Source organism: Tubulanus polymorphus, chromosome 1 (genome assembly GCF_964204645.1).
Source record: "Tubulanus polymorphus chromosome 1, tnTubPoly1.2, whole genome shotgun sequence".
Taxonomy (NCBI): Eukaryota; Metazoa; Nemertea; class Palaeonemertea; order Tubulaniformes; family Tubulanidae; genus Tubulanus; species Tubulanus polymorphus.
In genome coordinates, this window is record NC_134025.1 from 4716466 (window position 1) to 4732959 (window position 16494).

General features: G+C 37.8%; 5 protein-coding genes across 5 annotated transcripts; 4 read left to right on the top strand and 1 right to left on the bottom strand.

Annotated features, from left to right (window-relative positions):
- Positions 1-167: 167 nt before the first annotated feature.
- On the bottom strand, positions 168-1635 carry LOC141915429 (beta-1,4-N-acetylgalactosaminyltransferase bre-4-like). Its single transcript, XM_074806952.1, has 5 exons — positions 1390-1635; positions 1107-1300; positions 895-1017; positions 671-766; positions 168-345 (listed from the first exon to the last, which is right to left on the bottom strand). The coding sequence occupies exons 1-5, from the start codon at positions 1633-1635 to the stop codon at positions 168-170; spliced, it is 837 nt and encodes a 278-aa protein (XP_074663053.1).
- A 1503-nt stretch (positions 1636-3138) lies between these two features.
- Positions 3139-4680, top strand: LOC141915430 (uncharacterized). Its single transcript, XM_074806953.1, has one exon. It carries the CDS (start codon positions 3139-3141, stop codon positions 4678-4680), a length of 1542 nt encoding a protein of 513 aa, XP_074663054.1.
- A 539-nt stretch (positions 4681-5219) lies between these two features.
- On the top strand, positions 5220-6376 carry LOC141902421 (dynein light chain Tctex-type 5-B-like). The gene is made up of 3 exons (XM_074790137.1): positions 5220-5352; positions 5648-5670; positions 5813-6376. The coding sequence occupies exons 2-3, from the start codon at positions 5656-5658 to the stop codon at positions 6374-6376; spliced, it is 579 nt and encodes a 192-aa protein (XP_074646238.1). The 5' UTR covers positions 5220-5352; positions 5648-5655.
- A 527-nt stretch (positions 6377-6903) lies between these two features.
- On the top strand, positions 6904-9576 carry LOC141902410 (very long chain fatty acid elongase 6-like). The gene is made up of 2 exons (XM_074790126.1): positions 6904-7333; positions 8253-9576. Exon 2 carries the CDS (start codon positions 8342-8344, stop codon positions 9158-9160), a length of 819 nt encoding a protein of 272 aa, XP_074646227.1. The 5' UTR covers positions 6904-7333; positions 8253-8341; the 3' UTR covers positions 9161-9576.
- A 770-nt stretch (positions 9577-10346) lies between these two features.
- Positions 10347-11845, top strand: LOC141902430 (cytidine deaminase-like). The gene is made up of 5 exons (XM_074790149.1): positions 10347-10510; positions 10722-10841; positions 10920-11031; positions 11132-11189; positions 11316-11845. The coding sequence occupies exons 1-5, from the start codon at positions 10483-10485 to the stop codon at positions 11424-11426; spliced, it is 429 nt and encodes a 142-aa protein (XP_074646250.1). The 5' UTR covers positions 10347-10482; the 3' UTR covers positions 11427-11845.
- Positions 11846-16494: the final 4649 nt, after the last annotated feature.

Sequence of the window (16494 nt, forward strand, 5' to 3'; positions counted from 1 at the left end):
ACAAATATTTCATGGTTGATGGGACAAGTTGATAATGAAACATTTTCCCTAGTTGCTTCCTAGATTGAAATTTTCCTCTGCACACGAATGATATTGCCACAATGAACCGTTGGCTCGGCTGTTGTTGTCTCGGAGTGATCCGCAAATTGAATCTCACCAAGCGAGTTTCATCGACCGCCCTTATTGTAATGACGATTATGAAATGTCATCGTCGTGTTTACGAATTTTAATTTTACTCGTACAATCGTGTATAGCTTTTTCCTGACGACACCTTCAAGGTCGTATTTCAATGAAGTCAATCCGTCGTTTTTGTAACGACGAAAACTTTGAGTCATTAGCAGAAACCTAAAATCAGAACAATGAGTCTACATTCGTAACGTTACAATGTTCTTTGTTGATTCGGAATGTCAAAATGGCAGAATTTAATAGAATTCGCGTTCTGAGAACTGGATCGGGTACATGATATCAATGTTCATAACAATAATCATACAAAGGACCAGACCCGGTTCAATTGACCAGGTATCGAGTAAACTTTAGGGGTGACAACCACCATAAGAAACCATCATGGTAACAACTGACAGATTTAAAAATGTACCGGGGGATTATTTTGCCACCAAATCTATGAGACTCAGTCCAGGACTGTTTTATCAATAATAAACATTTTATTTACCGATTAGGATTTCTTCGCGCCGATGGGTGCTTTAGCATCGTATATCTGGATATCGACGACTTGTAACGAATCACTCGAATCGATTTGATGAGCATCCTAAAGAAGCATAGAAAGGGAGAAACGAACGATCAATTAACGCGAAAAACAACATTGTTCTTATATCACTGTTAAACCGTTAGAGTATTCCAATATTAGAATAGATTTATAACTTATTAGCGTGAAACCTGGTATGCATTTCGTCGTCCTCTCCGCCCCAGCCCCAGAAAAGGTTACTAAATCCGTTAACCCGCTGGAAATCAATTCGTCTCATCACTAGGGCTCCACCGACCAGTTGAGAATACGGCAACCTACACGTAAATCAAAAGGCATCTACATACTTTATAAACCCTTGTGAATTTGTGACAAAATTAATGAATACCCGTAAATAAATATTCACGTATAATTGAATGTGTCGATGGCTACGGTTAAGTGACGGGCACGTCGGATCGGTGGACACAGATATAAGTTTCGTAGATCCTCCGGCAATAGATCAACGTCGTGAAATATGAAACAATCGTAAACTGCTTGTTTCTGGGCTTCGATGAAACCACTATTTAGTAACGCGGCTCTGTTGAACGGGAATTCGTCAACCTTAATTAAAGGAAAAGATAAAATAACTTACAATAGTTCGGTACTGAATCACAGTAAATCTAGATGTCTATAAATGTTTGTTTACGTACCTGTTCTATCACAAAAATCGTGTAATCTATGCTTTGTAATTGAAGAAAACTGTGCATATGACGTAAAAATATTCGCAGATGATCCTCTCGATGTCTATAGGGCACAATCAACGCTACTTTGTCTTTCGATCGGCAATTAGAGGGTTTCCACTGACCGCCCCACATAACGTCCCTGAATTTGAAACCTGAGTCGTCATTTGGCACTGTAGTGTTTATACCAACTTTGATTTGCATGTTTCGCGCCATGGTATGGATGCAGTTGATTACATGTTCGGAGCTTTTATTAGCTGAACTCATAGCGGTTTTCGTTTTCCTGGTTGTATTTTCTGCTCCCTTATTTTCTTGAAATGTTTTTAACGAATGCACAGGTAACGATGTCTCGTTTATTTCATTCATAAGCCTCTTTCCATTTACAATATGTTTGGAAAGTGTAATATTACTCCTATTTCCTTGCGAATTACGAAGCTTGAAATGCAATCGTCGGTTGTTTAATGTCCTACGTTTTGAGATGTCAGTGTTCATAAATCGAAAAATCTGTTGACTCAGCGACAGGCTATTGTACACCAATACCAGACAGCTTATCCAAATAGCGATAGATACATTTTTCCATTTATAACGTATCATTTCCAAGTACCGCATAAGACCGTAATCAGCTAAATGGAATTATCGGCAGCATTACCGTTTGGAGTAGCATGATAGAAAATCCTTAAAAATCACAGCTTTTATAAAGCGTTGGCCAAATTTACAGATGTTACGTATCCAGATGCCAAATAAATTATTATCGAACGAAAGATATTTTGACGTCACATTTCGTACAACGGCGAATGGCTCCATGGTCACAAACATCTGCGCAAATCATTTATCATCTGGTTCTTTTTCTTCATCTCGACGAACATGATTTCTACTCACACCCTTCCACGCAGACGTGTCAAAATGCCTTTTATCCAAATATGTTCAATAGATCTAGAAGAACTTATACTATATACGCGTTTGAACGAAAAAAAATCACGTTTCTTGTCTATGATTTATAGTAACATATGTACACATATGGAAATAATGACATTTCTTCAATTCGTCATTGCTGTCCGTTCATAAATCTGTTACTCTGGTGAGAAATATACACTTAAAACATACATTTACTATTTCTGCAAGTAGAGCTTCTAAGGCATATATAACCGACACATGAATTTGATATGATAAACAAATGAAGAAGCATTTTTATTTTCCAAAAGGTATCGAGTATTGATAGAGTACTTCGTGACCGCAGGTTTATATGTTTTTATTCTAGGATATTTTGTTATCAATTCACTGACCAATTAATAATCAAAATTAATCGTAAGAGCATTAATAAGATTATGAGGACAGAAAGTAGAAGAAATGGTGAGATTCTACCATATGGTGGAGTAACCGTAATATCCATCTAACGCATACTTGACATTTCTTATCGCTGAAACTGATAAACCTTGTAAAATGTGCGATAAACCAGCAACGGTAACCGTGAAATTAACATTATTAACCTGTCAAACGCGTTCTATCAAGCGTTTTGATACGTAATGACACACGCCTGTTCAGCTGTATGATTTTAAATCGACTATAAGACCGATTTTAACAACAAAAAAAAAAACCACAACAACATGGAAGTGACCGTTATTCTCCAGACATTGAGAGACCCGTGTATTTGGTAAAACGTGTATTCGCATTCTACTAAAAAATTCATCGAAGACCGTCTCTACAAAACGACAGCAAAACATGCACGAATCTGTAGAAAAACCAGAAACGATGACATCTAATGGCACTTATGTCATGTCAGAAGTTGTTAATGAAATGGAAAGGATTGTTGGACGTATCAATGAAAAACAACGACAGTTATTCTTACCGAGTATGGTCTATTTGCTGATAGTGATGGTATTAGGAACTGTGGGTAACTTACTAGTTTTGTACGTATTTATCGTAAAACGAAAATCAAAATCGATTCCGTCTTATTTCATAAAATGTCTGTCAACCGTCGACCTGACTGTCTGCGCGGTGATGGTGCCTATACAGATTTATTTATGTATGGATTATTATTCTATGAGAGTAGAAATAAAGACAGTATGCAGCGTTACAAGATGGTTGATGTACGGTTCTGTTTCGGCTTCGTGTTTAGTTTTGACGTACGTGGCCTACGACAGATACATAGCTATTTGCCGCCCGCTCCAGTGGTACACGAAAAACAAATGGCGAACAAAAGTGCTGGCATCTTTGGCCGTTTTCGTCGGTTTCGCATCGCAGTTGTCGCAGTTTGCAGTACCCGAGATGAACAACATAAGTTTCAATAAAGTGACCTCGGTAGATGCCTATAAAATGAAACTAAATTTCAGCGAACACGTAACGAACAAAACTGAAATATTCGTGTGTGAACATTTGTACGAATACGAGAACTATGGTTATATGACGTTTATTCTGGTTGCTTTGGTTATTTTCCTCCTAGTTTCTTTATTCATGACAATATCGTACTGTCTAATATGGCGCCAGGTGCGACATCGGCGGCTTGCTTGGAAGGAAAAACAATTGAGCGTATCGGGCACATCATTATCTACTCGAAAAACATCAACTACATCTTTTGATTCTTGCGATTTGCGCAGGTCGAGTCTCACTAGTCGACAAGGTGTCTACAATATCAATGAGTCTCCTCAACAGAGACGTTCGGGTCTCTTCACCGTCCAGTTAAAACATCAGGAAGTTATATGTCACTTGATGAGACAATCGCGGCAATCATTTGACGACAGTGACATCCCTGCACAACCTAAAAACCACGATACTCGTAGAGTTAGTATCTCAGATAATATAGATGTTTTAAACCAGACGTGTGAAATTGAACTCAATGAACAAGAAGGAATTCGACAAACAACATCGTCGCCTGATATTCCACTCGATCGCAAACGTTCTTCGATTGAATCGCTGAAGATTTCTGACCTTCGAGATTCTTCGACTCGGCGAAATTCAGAATCGGCTCGGAAATCGTCGATCGTATCTTTTCAACAAAATATCAAAATGGTTCGCATATTTATGTGCGTAACTATCATACTGGTGTTGACCTGGACTCCGTTCTGGATTTTGAAACTGTGCTCGATCATCATCGACGATTTTATCGTGTACCAAACTGAGACGATGTCTATGATGATGTACTTGCTAAATTACTTATTCTATATGAACAGCGCTATAAACCCAATCGTGTACATCATTTTACAGAAACAATTTCGGGATGATTGCATCGATATCTTCTGTTGTGCTTTTAAATTGCGACGTTGAATCTGATACTCGGTTTAACTTGAAACTATGTAAACGTGAACTTATCGGTGTTTACTCGGTTTTATCTAAAAAAAAGAAACATCGAATAAAGAACAATGTCAACAGATCACCCACCACGCATTCCATACAAATGGTCATATTTCAAGAAACTTGTTCTACACACGGAATACTTTCCTTATCCAGATTGTGTTCGAAAACATTCTGTGTATACACGTCGCTGTATTAACAAATTTGAGATTTTTGCTCGGCTAGGCCAGGGACACTGCGACAGGTGCTAGAAAGCGTAAAAGGGGAAATTAAGCTGATATACATCATTCTGTCCAATGATTGAATCTATTTTGATTTCGTATAATAGCGTATTGTGTATTTACGTTTCGCTTGGTGTAAGTAACAGTTTAATTATAAGTCCTAGCCGCATACTAGTCACGACCGCTCCATAACACATTGTCTCAATGAAGACTATAGCATTGATTGACATGGGTCATTATTTGCGAATGGTCGCTATAGCTGTCGTTCCACGCCAGTTCAGTTATAGTATTTGAAAACATACATTTACATATTTACCTTCCACCTGCACGTTTGTTTTTGGCAGTGATATCCTAATCGTTAGTTACTAAGGGAGACTTTGAAACAGTTCTAGAACAGATCACCTGTAACCGTCGGGGACGAAAGGTAGGAACATATTTCTAAGCACGAAAATATACAGTAGATACCGATTTTTGAACGATGCAATATCTAGTTTAGGCTATTATTTCAAAAGTTGAAATAAAACGTATTTATGGATAATTCTTATTTAAAAAAAAAACATGATTTAACCGCTGCGTTCTAACAAACAGCCGTGTGAAGATAACATCTTTTCAATAATGTAACCGATAAGTCACGCAGATAGGCGGTGTGAAATAGGTACGCATATATCTGTATCAGTGTGTAGGACTTTTGATTGATGTTTTCAATATTTGCTTTTTAGGAAAAATCATGGCAGCACCTCAGGTAATATTGCTGAATTAATAATCTGGATCAGTTTTGAGATGAAAACAAATATAGAACACTATTCCATTACCAATAAACTACATCTGGGCCAACTTTTTGTTGTTGCCATCTACACATACATAATTTACCATTTCTACTTCAGATTAAGGATGAACCGGGTAGACTACTAGCGCCACCTACGGGTAATACCCGCCGAGCATCGATAGCATCAACGGGTTCGCAGGGATCGCAACAGAGGCTTCTTTCAGTGCGTCGAAAATCAACACTGCGCAGCGTTGCGCATTCGTTAGCATTCATGCGCAGAATGACCAAACCGACCATCGAAGTAGAACAAAAATCGAAAGTGAAATACGAAAATACGTACAAAACCGTTCCCGACCCTGGTACAACTTTCAGCAAACCTAAGGTGGAAGAAATCGTAAATCACGTTTTTAGCACGTATCTCGATGACTTAAAGTACAATGCCAAAGAATGTAGCGGCCTAGCAATGGATTTATCTCAAATTATACAAAATCGGATTAAAGACCTCAAATTCAAACGTTACAAAGTGGTTGTGAACGTTGTTCTCGGGGAGAAACGAGACCAAGGTATAGAGGCTGCTAGTCGATGTATATGGGAGTCAAGTACGGACAGTTTTGCGTGCGTTCATTATGGAAACGCGACGTTGTTTGCTGTCGCTACAATTCACGGAATTTACTACGAATGATCTCCAACAAAAGAAACGACAGTAAGACAATGTAGTATAATACTGGGCATTGCAGTTTGACAGTTATGACATGAAAGTCCAACGATTTGCGTAGGATTAATGCTAAGCCGAATGGTATTAGATTAATATTAGATTGTATTTAGAATGGGTAGCTCTAAAGAAACATATCAATGAAGGAAGGAGGTACAATCGCGTGCGGAACAGAAGAAGCAGTAGTGAGACATTGTCGAAATATACCTCCAAGCAATATTTGCCGCTTGCGTCGATAACTATTATGAATTATAAAAATTACGTCGCGAATACAAACGCCATTTTCTAAGCAAAAAGAAAATATGAAGATTGAGTATCCGATATTTGTATATAATATTTGATATATTCAATATATATCTGTACATACTCTATGTATGTCTTATCACCATATCTTGTGGTATTACACTGATACATGAAATAAATCAAATTGAAATACAAATGTTTGTCAATAATTTCTTAGCCGATAGCAACGGTGGTGATATCGGTTTCTTTCGTGGAAACGGTCGATATAAAAGAACGGTCTAAAAGCGGGATTCTTTTCAACCGCAAGAGATTAGGATTCGAACTGACTAGAAGAGACTAGTAGATTTCCCTTCGACCAGAGCGATTTTACCTGACCGCGCGCCATCAATCGATGTTATCAGTAACGAAAGGTCAGCTGCACTTTTATACACCACGATATAAATAGTTCGCGCTACGAGCTAAGGACAGAAGAACTCGTTTCTGCTCTCAAACATCGTACGATATTTGCCCGCGATCTAATACAAGCACGACACGCCAGCCAAAGTCCACGCCTCTCGATAATATAACGCGACCTGATAACATTGAACGCGGCCATTTCATCTCGAGTCGTAAGTGGGATAGCATCCACCTGGCGCTGGGTTGATATATACTACAAAAACATCGAAAATAACCATATCATTAAAGGTAAGCTCGCTAAATACATTATTTCTATCAGGCGATAGTGCTTATAATAAAATATGGCAGGTATGACGTATTGGACTGGCATGGATTATTGGGAAAAAATACATGTTTTTAGGAATGGTTGTCCTAATCTCCGATAGATATTACTTGGGATGATACATGTCCCTTTATCTAGATGCTCACACGCTATTAAGAATAGCTGGTAGTTTATACGTCCATGGAATGGTAAGGATGAACGTTGTATCGATTCATTGGGATGCGGCTACATTCTCATTCCCTCCTCACTGTATATAATACAGCGTGTATAGGGCCTGCTCAAACGGTGACTCAGTCGATTCCTTCAAACGACAATTTAATGGAAGTCGATCCCGTACAATGCATTATCCAGCATTAGTTGAATTTAACCATTTAAAACCATCTGTGTCGATACAATGCGGATAAATACACATGCAATTCGCATACATTGCATGTGCATATACATCTTAATTCGATGTGATATCTACAAATTGAATTTTTGTTTGGAAATGGTTTTACTATGGCGAATCGAATCGAATTCGTTTGAACACGACCGAACGCCTGTTCGAGATAAAGCCGGTCGTCAGCCGATTGTGACCCGTTTTTTAGATATTCATGACGCGCAGACATGTTTGTTATTAGTTAGCACTTGGCGACGCAAACAGTCCTCTAAAAAACTGCGTTAAGCGGAATTCATTAGAGTCATTAGATCACACAATATTGTTCAACTAATGAGAAATTGACAGTATCCAAAAGGTACCTTTAACGTTTGTTGGAGTTTCTGTAGGATGCTTGGTAGATTGTTGGTTACCATTAGTTTCCATTCGCATAAGCCGCCGTTTTCCCACCATTAGTGCAATACTCTATGTAATGTCAGGCTGATTGGGTTGTTTTGTCTTTTTTCTAGGGACTTCACATCGATTTATCTGTCAAGTGTTCCGTACCCAAAGCCTGCCCACTTGGTGAAGATCGACGACTCAAGATATAAAAATTCCGATGGAAAATCATCCAAAAACATCCGTGAACTACTCGGTAGTATTCGATTTCGAGAAGAAAATTGACAGCGATTCTTTTGCACAATGGATGACGGAGAATTGGACCCACAGTTTTGTATACTCTATAGTCTACCTGATAGTTATATTTAGCGGTAAAGTTTACATGCAGAAACGTCCCAGATACGAACTACGTACGGCACTTGCTATATGGAGCGCCATTCTGGCCGTATTCAGCCTGATGGGCGCAATTCGTACCTGGCCTGAATTCTTGCATTCAATCCGCCACCATGGAATAGAATATTCTGTATGCGTGCCTAGTTATTACTATGACAAGGTATTCGGATTCTGGGCTATCTTATTCACGTTGTCGAAGGTGTACGAGTTAGGAGACACGATGTTCATTATTCTACGCAAACAACAACTTATTTTCCTGCATTGGTACCACCATTTCGCCACCCTGATGTACGCCTGGTACAGTTACACCGAGTACCCAGCTCCAGCACGTTGGTTTATCGTCATGAATTACACCGTTCACGCGTTCATGTACACCTATTATGCCCTAAAAGCCATGAAATTCAACATTCCTCGCTGGGTGAATATCATCATCACGAGCATGCAGCTCACTCAAATGATCATCGCTTGCGCCATAAACATCTGGATCTACAATATCAAAAAGCGTGGAAAATTCTGCCATCAGTCCGACGGGAATATCAGAATCGCGCTTACGATGTATCTTAGCTATTTCATTTTGTTCGGACATTTCTTCTACACAACGTATATGGTTAAGAAACAATCTCGATCACCAAAGAAAATACAATAATAAATGTATGTAGGTATCAACTTTGATAGATAATTTGCGAATAGCACCCTGTTCCTGCTGCTTGTAGAATTTCTGGCATCTGTGTGACGGAACTTTTTGTGATGAAGTCATACGGTGAACTTTCTATCTAAACAATCGATAAAAGTGGTGCTGAAAATGCGGTGCAAGGAAGATAAATGACATTTCTCTTTCGTGATATAGAACGGCCACCAGCGAGTATAATCATGCGCTCTTCTGGTGGTTATACTGCAAAACCGGTTTTATATGTGCTTAAAATGAGGACAAATAAGTGAATTGAATAGAATAACGAAAGTAACTAAGTAACTAAGTAAGAAAAACAACAATTTAAGTTCATGTTTTGAAAACATGGCGTTTATTCAAGAATTCCTTAACGCTTGAAAAATAATAAAAAATATTGAACATAAAATATTGGTTTGAATATTTTGTTAGTGGTTTGCCGGATTTCGATCTTTGGACGTGGACATCTTTCTTCTCTTTATCTGATAATTTATCATGATCAACTCTCAAACCGAGTTCAAGATTTCACGACTGGTCACTTGAGAGTTCAGTAGGCTATAAACAATGGGCCTCGACCGGAGTTATCTCTTCTAAACTTTAAACTTCATTTTCAAGCTAATTCTTGAGATTCTCTTGACCCTTTTAAGCAGCAGGTCATTCATCGTTTAGTCAAGAAAATTCACCTCTGCTGAACTTCGCAATACACATCAATTCAGTGGAATCATGATAAAATTCGAGACTTGTGGCGAATTAGATAACGAACGTCATTCAGTACAAGTGTATATACACAAACATGTATAGAAACAGTCTGGACTTAAAAATCAATTTGGAAATGAACAGCTATTTCTTTTGATTTTGAGTAATCATCTCTTCAAGATTATTCAGTAGAGGGTCTAGTCGTGTTTGACCCTCTTAGATTATACCAACCGATCCAAGAAATTCTAAGATGAAATGACATTTACCAGAAATAAAAAATTCATAGTTGATATTAGATTTATTTTTCAACGGCAATCACGAAAAAAGCGACTGTAAGACCTCGGCTTTCGGTATCGCACGTTCATTTTGTACGTTATTTTGTGACCTGATGAGTGAAACGAAACTATCAGAGCGAAACCTTTTTTTGCAATTAATCTGTAGTCCAACAAAGAACGAGGTCAACTACGAGATCGTACTTGTCCGTTATCGAAATTGTCAATCTGTCAGCCCACGTCAATTCGTTCGAGTGCGTAGGCATTAGTCTATATACCAGTACACTAATTGTTTATTTCTATATAATTTAGGAAAGCTTTCGGTCGGTCGGGAGAATGGCAGAGGGAAAATTCAGCGATCTCAGTAAGTAGGATTTCTAAATTACCTTGTGAATGTATGTATAAGACCTCGTGAACTATATCGCAATCCAAGAATACATTTCTTAGCTTATAATTATACCATGGACTAGAAACATGGTTTTACATTATATAAACACTGTATGAATGTGTGTTACAGTGTAACATGATAGTAAAGCTTTGCTTACTGCTGCAACTTGAGAAGCAATATTTTTTAGGTGCTGTACTTCAGAAACTGGTAACTCTAGCTATCAAAACTAAGGACGCTGCTTACTGTCCGTACAGCAATTTCAGGGTCGGTGCAGCTGTGCTATGTGAAGACGGTTCTTTACAATCAGGTAGGCCTAGATTAAATTGGGCTTTCATAAGATTTATCTAAAGTCTCTCCATTTATCTATGCATATATATTTGCCTAGGGTGTAATGTCGAAAATGCATCATACGGTTTGACGATATGCGCTGAAAGAGTTGCTGTAACGAAAGCTTGCTCAGAAGGTCACCGTAAATTCAAAGCAATAGCGGTTGCAGCGTAAGTTTAAAGGTCTACTACACCATGTACTAATTCAGACATATTCTAGTCGTGACTAGGGCAATGTGCTTCATCAAATCTGCAACCTATTTCATTGCAGAGATATTGCTGGGAAATACGTCGGACCGTGTGGAGCATGTCGTCAAGTTTGTATTGAGGTAGCCATAACCAATCATCTGATCTAGAATATCACGTCTATATCGATGACGTTTATTTAAATGATTTTAGAGTTTATTCATCACCATTCGTGATCTCATTTCTATGATTATCGTATATCATTACAGTTTGGATCTGATTGGGATATGTACCTCGTAGACCCGGAATCGTTGAACTGGAAATTGGTTAAAGTCGGTGCACTTTTACCATTTGGCTTTAAACCGGAAGATTTAGAGTAGAAAAAGGCTGTTATATATTTTACATACGGGTATATAGATGGTGATCACAGATTAAGACATTTATATGAACTAAAAGTAATTTTCTTCCAAGCTTTTCAAATTCTTTAGTCTGGTAAATTCCAGAAGCGATAAAACTGATAAATCCTGCCCTTTATTTGGAAGGGCAATTTCGGTTAGCAAATTCTGTTCTTAACGTTGATATACAGATATCATTTAAAAACATCGAAATATTTTTGCTTGCTTTTACGAAGATATCAATTTTTGAATGTATAACGATATACACTAATTCGCACCAGGTGTATATAACCTATATATAGCCTATTTGATGTGCAATATGGATCTACATGTAAAACATTTGTAGCTTTTAAAGGTGATTCAACTATCGAATAATGATAATTTGACTGAATAAATTACTTCTATGTACACAAATCTTATAATTATATGTATTTATTTCTGATTTGGATAATGCATTTTCCGTTGGGGATGGAGGCATTAATTCTGTTTTTTTCCATAGAAATATTGTGCCAGATTCTTGGAGAATCAGTTGGAATGATTACTCCACGGGCTGATGAGAATAGCAACGATTATCTTTCATCATTACATCGTAGGTTATGTGACAAAAGTATCGGGAAGGAGCCTAGGAAATAGCTTGCCGTTTTCTTGGAACATACAAAACCCTCAAAGATTCCAAAAAATGTCGGTGAAATCTAGCTTTCTGTAATTTAGAAGGTATTTGCGACGGAATATCCCTCGCGGCTGAATCAAGATGCCGCAATTTCCTGCGCTTTAACACATGTCTATACGATGTATTCAAGCCGTTTTCTTGCCTAACCGACGTTTTCAAAATCTAAATGCACTCAGTTGGTGTGTAGAAGAATTTCCCTTCAGGTACTGGCATCTACGTTATTATGAAGTGCATTCTATAATGAATTTCGTCTATAAAATGAACCTTGCCTCAACGGTCTGGTAAAAAGTAAATGTCGACATTAATCAAGAAACGTGATAAATAAGACCCTTTTCAAAAATAAAGCCTGGCACGCCACCCACCAACTTTTCTATCGACTAATGGACGTATGATATCCGCGCATAGCCTCTGCCTTGTCACCGATATATTTAGGACGGGTTTCCCCTATAGAAGCTAATATATCATAGCTGAACGTAACTCAAACTGCGATGGACGTAACACCAAATACCACAATAACACAAATACACGAACAGTAGATAGATTACAACTCACAACATGAAATTATAGGTTGTTGAGTCAGTCGTTGATCAATCATGGACTCTATAAAACGAATTCATTTTAGAGCCCATGAATTGATTTAATGAACCACTGAAGAGACGGCCATGTCATTTTGGTGAGACCAGGGAAGTGTGATCACACTTCCCTGGTGAGACAGAGTTTCACATAGCAGGTCACCGCGTAAGCGCTCCGTGCGTCAGGCGGGAAGTTCTCTTCTCTTCTATCATTACACGAAAGAACGAACGATGGACATATTTATTAACCGAATTATGAAGAACATTTTTTACTTTGTACGAATTCCACGAGATGATCACGAATAAGTCAAGTCACGCACGAAATAACAAAAAAGGAAGACACAACGTGAACAAATGGAAAACACCCATTTTCTATCCAATATATATGTGCATATCTATATATTCTGTTCATTTTATTTCTTTATGAAGCAATGAATAGTCGCCGAAGTGTATTTGCCGCTACAAGTTGCAGTAGGTAATTCAGTATCTAACAAATTGTATGAAGTCGGTATGATTTGATATAGTACACTCGTCAACTAGTGATTCAGAACCATCTGGATTCACACAAATCAATGACGCCGAATAGTAATTTTTCAATTTCCACCTGTCCCCACCATAACACAACACGGGTTTTATTGCGATTGCTCGCGTAACATCGGAAATCCGAGAACCTAGGCCACGAGTAACTGAAGTAACTGAGTCTTATGGGGGTGATTATAATCTGAACACATCGAATCGAAGAGAAAATCAGTTTTTTCAAAATAATGACATTTAAGCCATTATAAAGTAATCTATCATTGACATCTCGATTATATCATACGAATACACGTAGATATCCGTCTATGACCGGAAGTAACGTATTTACAAGGATAAGATTCCGGTACCGCCCATAACTCGTCAACTATCATACTGGCGTCCATTCACTGACGGAGTAACTGAAAACGTCACGCACGGTATGTGTCGAGCTCTTGCGCACATGTCCCACGAGTTTTACACCACAAATCGTCGACCGAGGAATAATGTTTGTTGGTGGCAGTCGCTCCGAGGGCAGCTGATGTGATGCAACAATTACTTTCAGAGCAACCGAACTGTACGTGTTTGTGGATGACTATCTCAGTAGCCAGCGCGGATTCATTTCATTTCACTGAGATCACAACATAGTGAAGACATTATTCGTAGAACTCGGCATCAAAATAAAACGACATTTTACAATTATTTAGCAAGAAAGTTCATTGACAATTCGTGTGAACATTTTATAACAATCAACACCGCATGAAGTGCGTGCATCGAAATCCATTTTCCTACCCGTATTTCAGATGAGCCTGCGGCAAAGTCATTAGGACCGACGTCTACTGCCACAGTTTGAATGCCACTGGTTTGAATGTAAGAACTCACATGTTAGTTGTAAGTAGCCTGTTTTACATTTTTCTGATCTAAGGGAATCTTTCACGATCGAAACGTTTGCAGGGAGGATTTTGTTTTCAAATGTCAAAGTTTAATATCATCCATTTCGGTTCTATTCATCCATATGTAATTTTCACCAGGTAGATGATGATAATTAGCCCGATAAGAGACTCGGTACATGTATTATGCGATAAAGGTCTAATTTGGATTTCTAGTCATTGTGACATATGGAGGTATTACATGTATGAATACTTTCAGTTTTAGTAAATTTTTCTCCGTCACCGAATGCTTGTCCAATCAGCCGATACATTAGAGTCCGACGCGGGTTCGAGCCTACGATCTTTGAATACACTTTTAGCCAGGTTAAACTTTTATTCAAGCCATCTGAATAGGCTATTTGTCCAAGCGGGGCAGTTGATGCGGTAACGAATCTTCTCTCAATATATGCGAAATTTCTTTGACGATGTACTGAATGTATACGATAGCAAGCGGGCCCGCCTCCCTGAAATATGAAACAAACATGATATGAAAAATAACACTTTTCAGTATCCATTTACATAGATTTAACACTGTTAACCGCTGTAAATCTAGCCATGTGTACATTATATAGAATAATAAGCACCAATCCTCTTTTTAAATAATGTAAAATACCTGTAATTGTAGCAGTTGACTGAATTATAACTGGTATTATTTTCTGAAATGAACAAATTAGTATTACATGAAATATTCGGCCTGCTGCTATACGTAGATTTTGTCTCGTAAGCCACGTTTGTGGAATAATAATATTCATAATGTTCTTTGATCAAAGAATATCTAAAAAATCATATTACAAAAGAATTCGTAGAGAGAATTGCAAATCTTATCTATTGACTGTTATATTATTTGCAAGTGAAATAAGTTGACAACGGACTGTTTCGTTATATCAGAAGCACGAAAAAAGAATGGAAATGTAAAAAACGAACAAATCAAATGGTTTAAATACCGATGCAATGGTTTCACGGGTCTAGGTGGTAATGGAAGATCATTGATTAATACTAGTTTTTTTTTGAAATTTCTGATTAATCTAGCTCACTCACTAATATGCATACAATATGCGAGTCGATCCTTAATCTCACCAAATGTTACTATTATATCGAATCGCGTGATAATCACCGCTCAGCGCATTAATTAATTTGATTACGACATCGTAATACATCATAGAATGGCCGTAACAAAAAATCATTGTTGCAACTTCGTAGTGTTATACGTTAAACGGGGCACAATTATAGGTCTATTCATTAACCAAATCATACGCTGTGCTGTTGCTTATGAGACGTAACTTCATAACGTGTGTCGGTCAGGTCATGAAAGATTCATTTCTAATAGACCATAAAAGATGATATTTTTGGTTTATGTTGGTCAAATAAGATAAACGGATGACACTTTTTACGCGATGCAAATGAGACTGTATACATTTCTATTCTGTCCACGCAGGCTTCAATAATAAAAAACAGATTATCACCTTTTAGTTTAATGAAGTAAACGCAGCAATTATAACCAACCTTAAGATATTTTATAGCCCCATGAATGTTCGGCCCTACAATTTATCAACTAGAAGTTACGTTGTAATAAGGTTTGAGACAACGAAGCAGTGACGAAACATTTCTTGCCAACAGCATTGAACCCTATTTGCAAGGAACATACAGATACCGAATGTGACGGTATTCTTGAACTGCCAGAACCAGGATCTGATGCAGAGATTTGTTGAATCGTTTATATGTCGTTTCTTTGGGTTAAAATCAAATATGTGCATGGATTTTGTAAAGAATATTGGCCATCCTCTGGCTAGAACATGGAACTGATAAATAGTACGATAATCACACTCAAACGTGGTGAACAGGTAATAAGATAAAAACCCACTATGTACAAATTAAAAGAATTCTAAAATCGAGAATTTACTTATTGAAACAATCTAAAATATAAGAGCACGACGTTTCGATCTCACCCTAGAGACCATCGTCAGGTGTGAGATATAGACTACAAACAGTCTGGTAAATGTTTATTTGCACTCAGATTGCGACGATGAAGTTAGATTGAATAACAAGCAGCATTAAGACGCCATCAAGTATATGTAATCATACTATTGCCACAGTTGTGACATATGGAAAGCTGAATTGAGGTATAAGATTTCGTAGGTTCACACGAAACGAATCTTAAGTACACGGTTTCACTTAAGCTCAGATATACATATTCGCAGCTGTCCGTCGTCTATCTGTCTGTAAGTGAAAAAGTGTAAGGGAAAAACGTCGAAAATAAGTTTAAGAAATATTTTGATATGTCTCCCCATCCTCGTTTCTTAAGAGATCGTAAACCCCAAGAATATTCTGTTCCTTGATGACATTTTCAATATCTCTCAAAATCATCATTT

Excerpts from the sequence above, each read along its gene's own strand:
- LOC141915429 (XM_074806952.1), bottom strand. The coding sequence starts at position 1,635 with ATGGCGCGAAACATGCAAATCAAAGTTGGTATAAACACTACAGTGCCA. Across the intron at positions 1,301-1,389 it reads CGATTTTTGTGATAGAACAG|GTTGACGAATTCCCGTTCAA; the intron begins GTACGTAAACAA and ends CCTTTAATTAAG. Across the intron at positions 767-894 it reads GACGACGAAATGCATACCAG|GATGCTCATCAAATCGATTC; the intron begins GTTTCACGCTAA and ends ATGCTTCTTTAG.
- LOC141915430 (XM_074806953.1), top strand. The coding sequence starts at position 3,139 with ATGCACGAATCTGTAGAAAAACCAGAAACGATGACATCTAATGGCACT.
- LOC141902410 (XM_074790126.1), top strand. The coding sequence starts at position 8,342 with ATGGAAAATCATCCAAAAACATCCGTGAACTACTCGGTAGTATTCGAT.
- LOC141902430 (XM_074790149.1), top strand. The coding sequence starts at position 10,483 with ATGGCAGAGGGAAAATTCAGCGATCTCA. Across the intron at positions 10,842-10,919 it reads AGACGGTTCTTTACAATCAG|GGTGTAATGTCGAAAATGCA; the intron begins GTAGGCCTAGAT and ends ATATTTGCCTAG. Across the intron at positions 11,190-11,315 it reads GTCGTCAAGTTTGTATTGAG|TTTGGATCTGATTGGGATAT; the intron begins GTAGCCATAACC and ends ATATCATTACAG.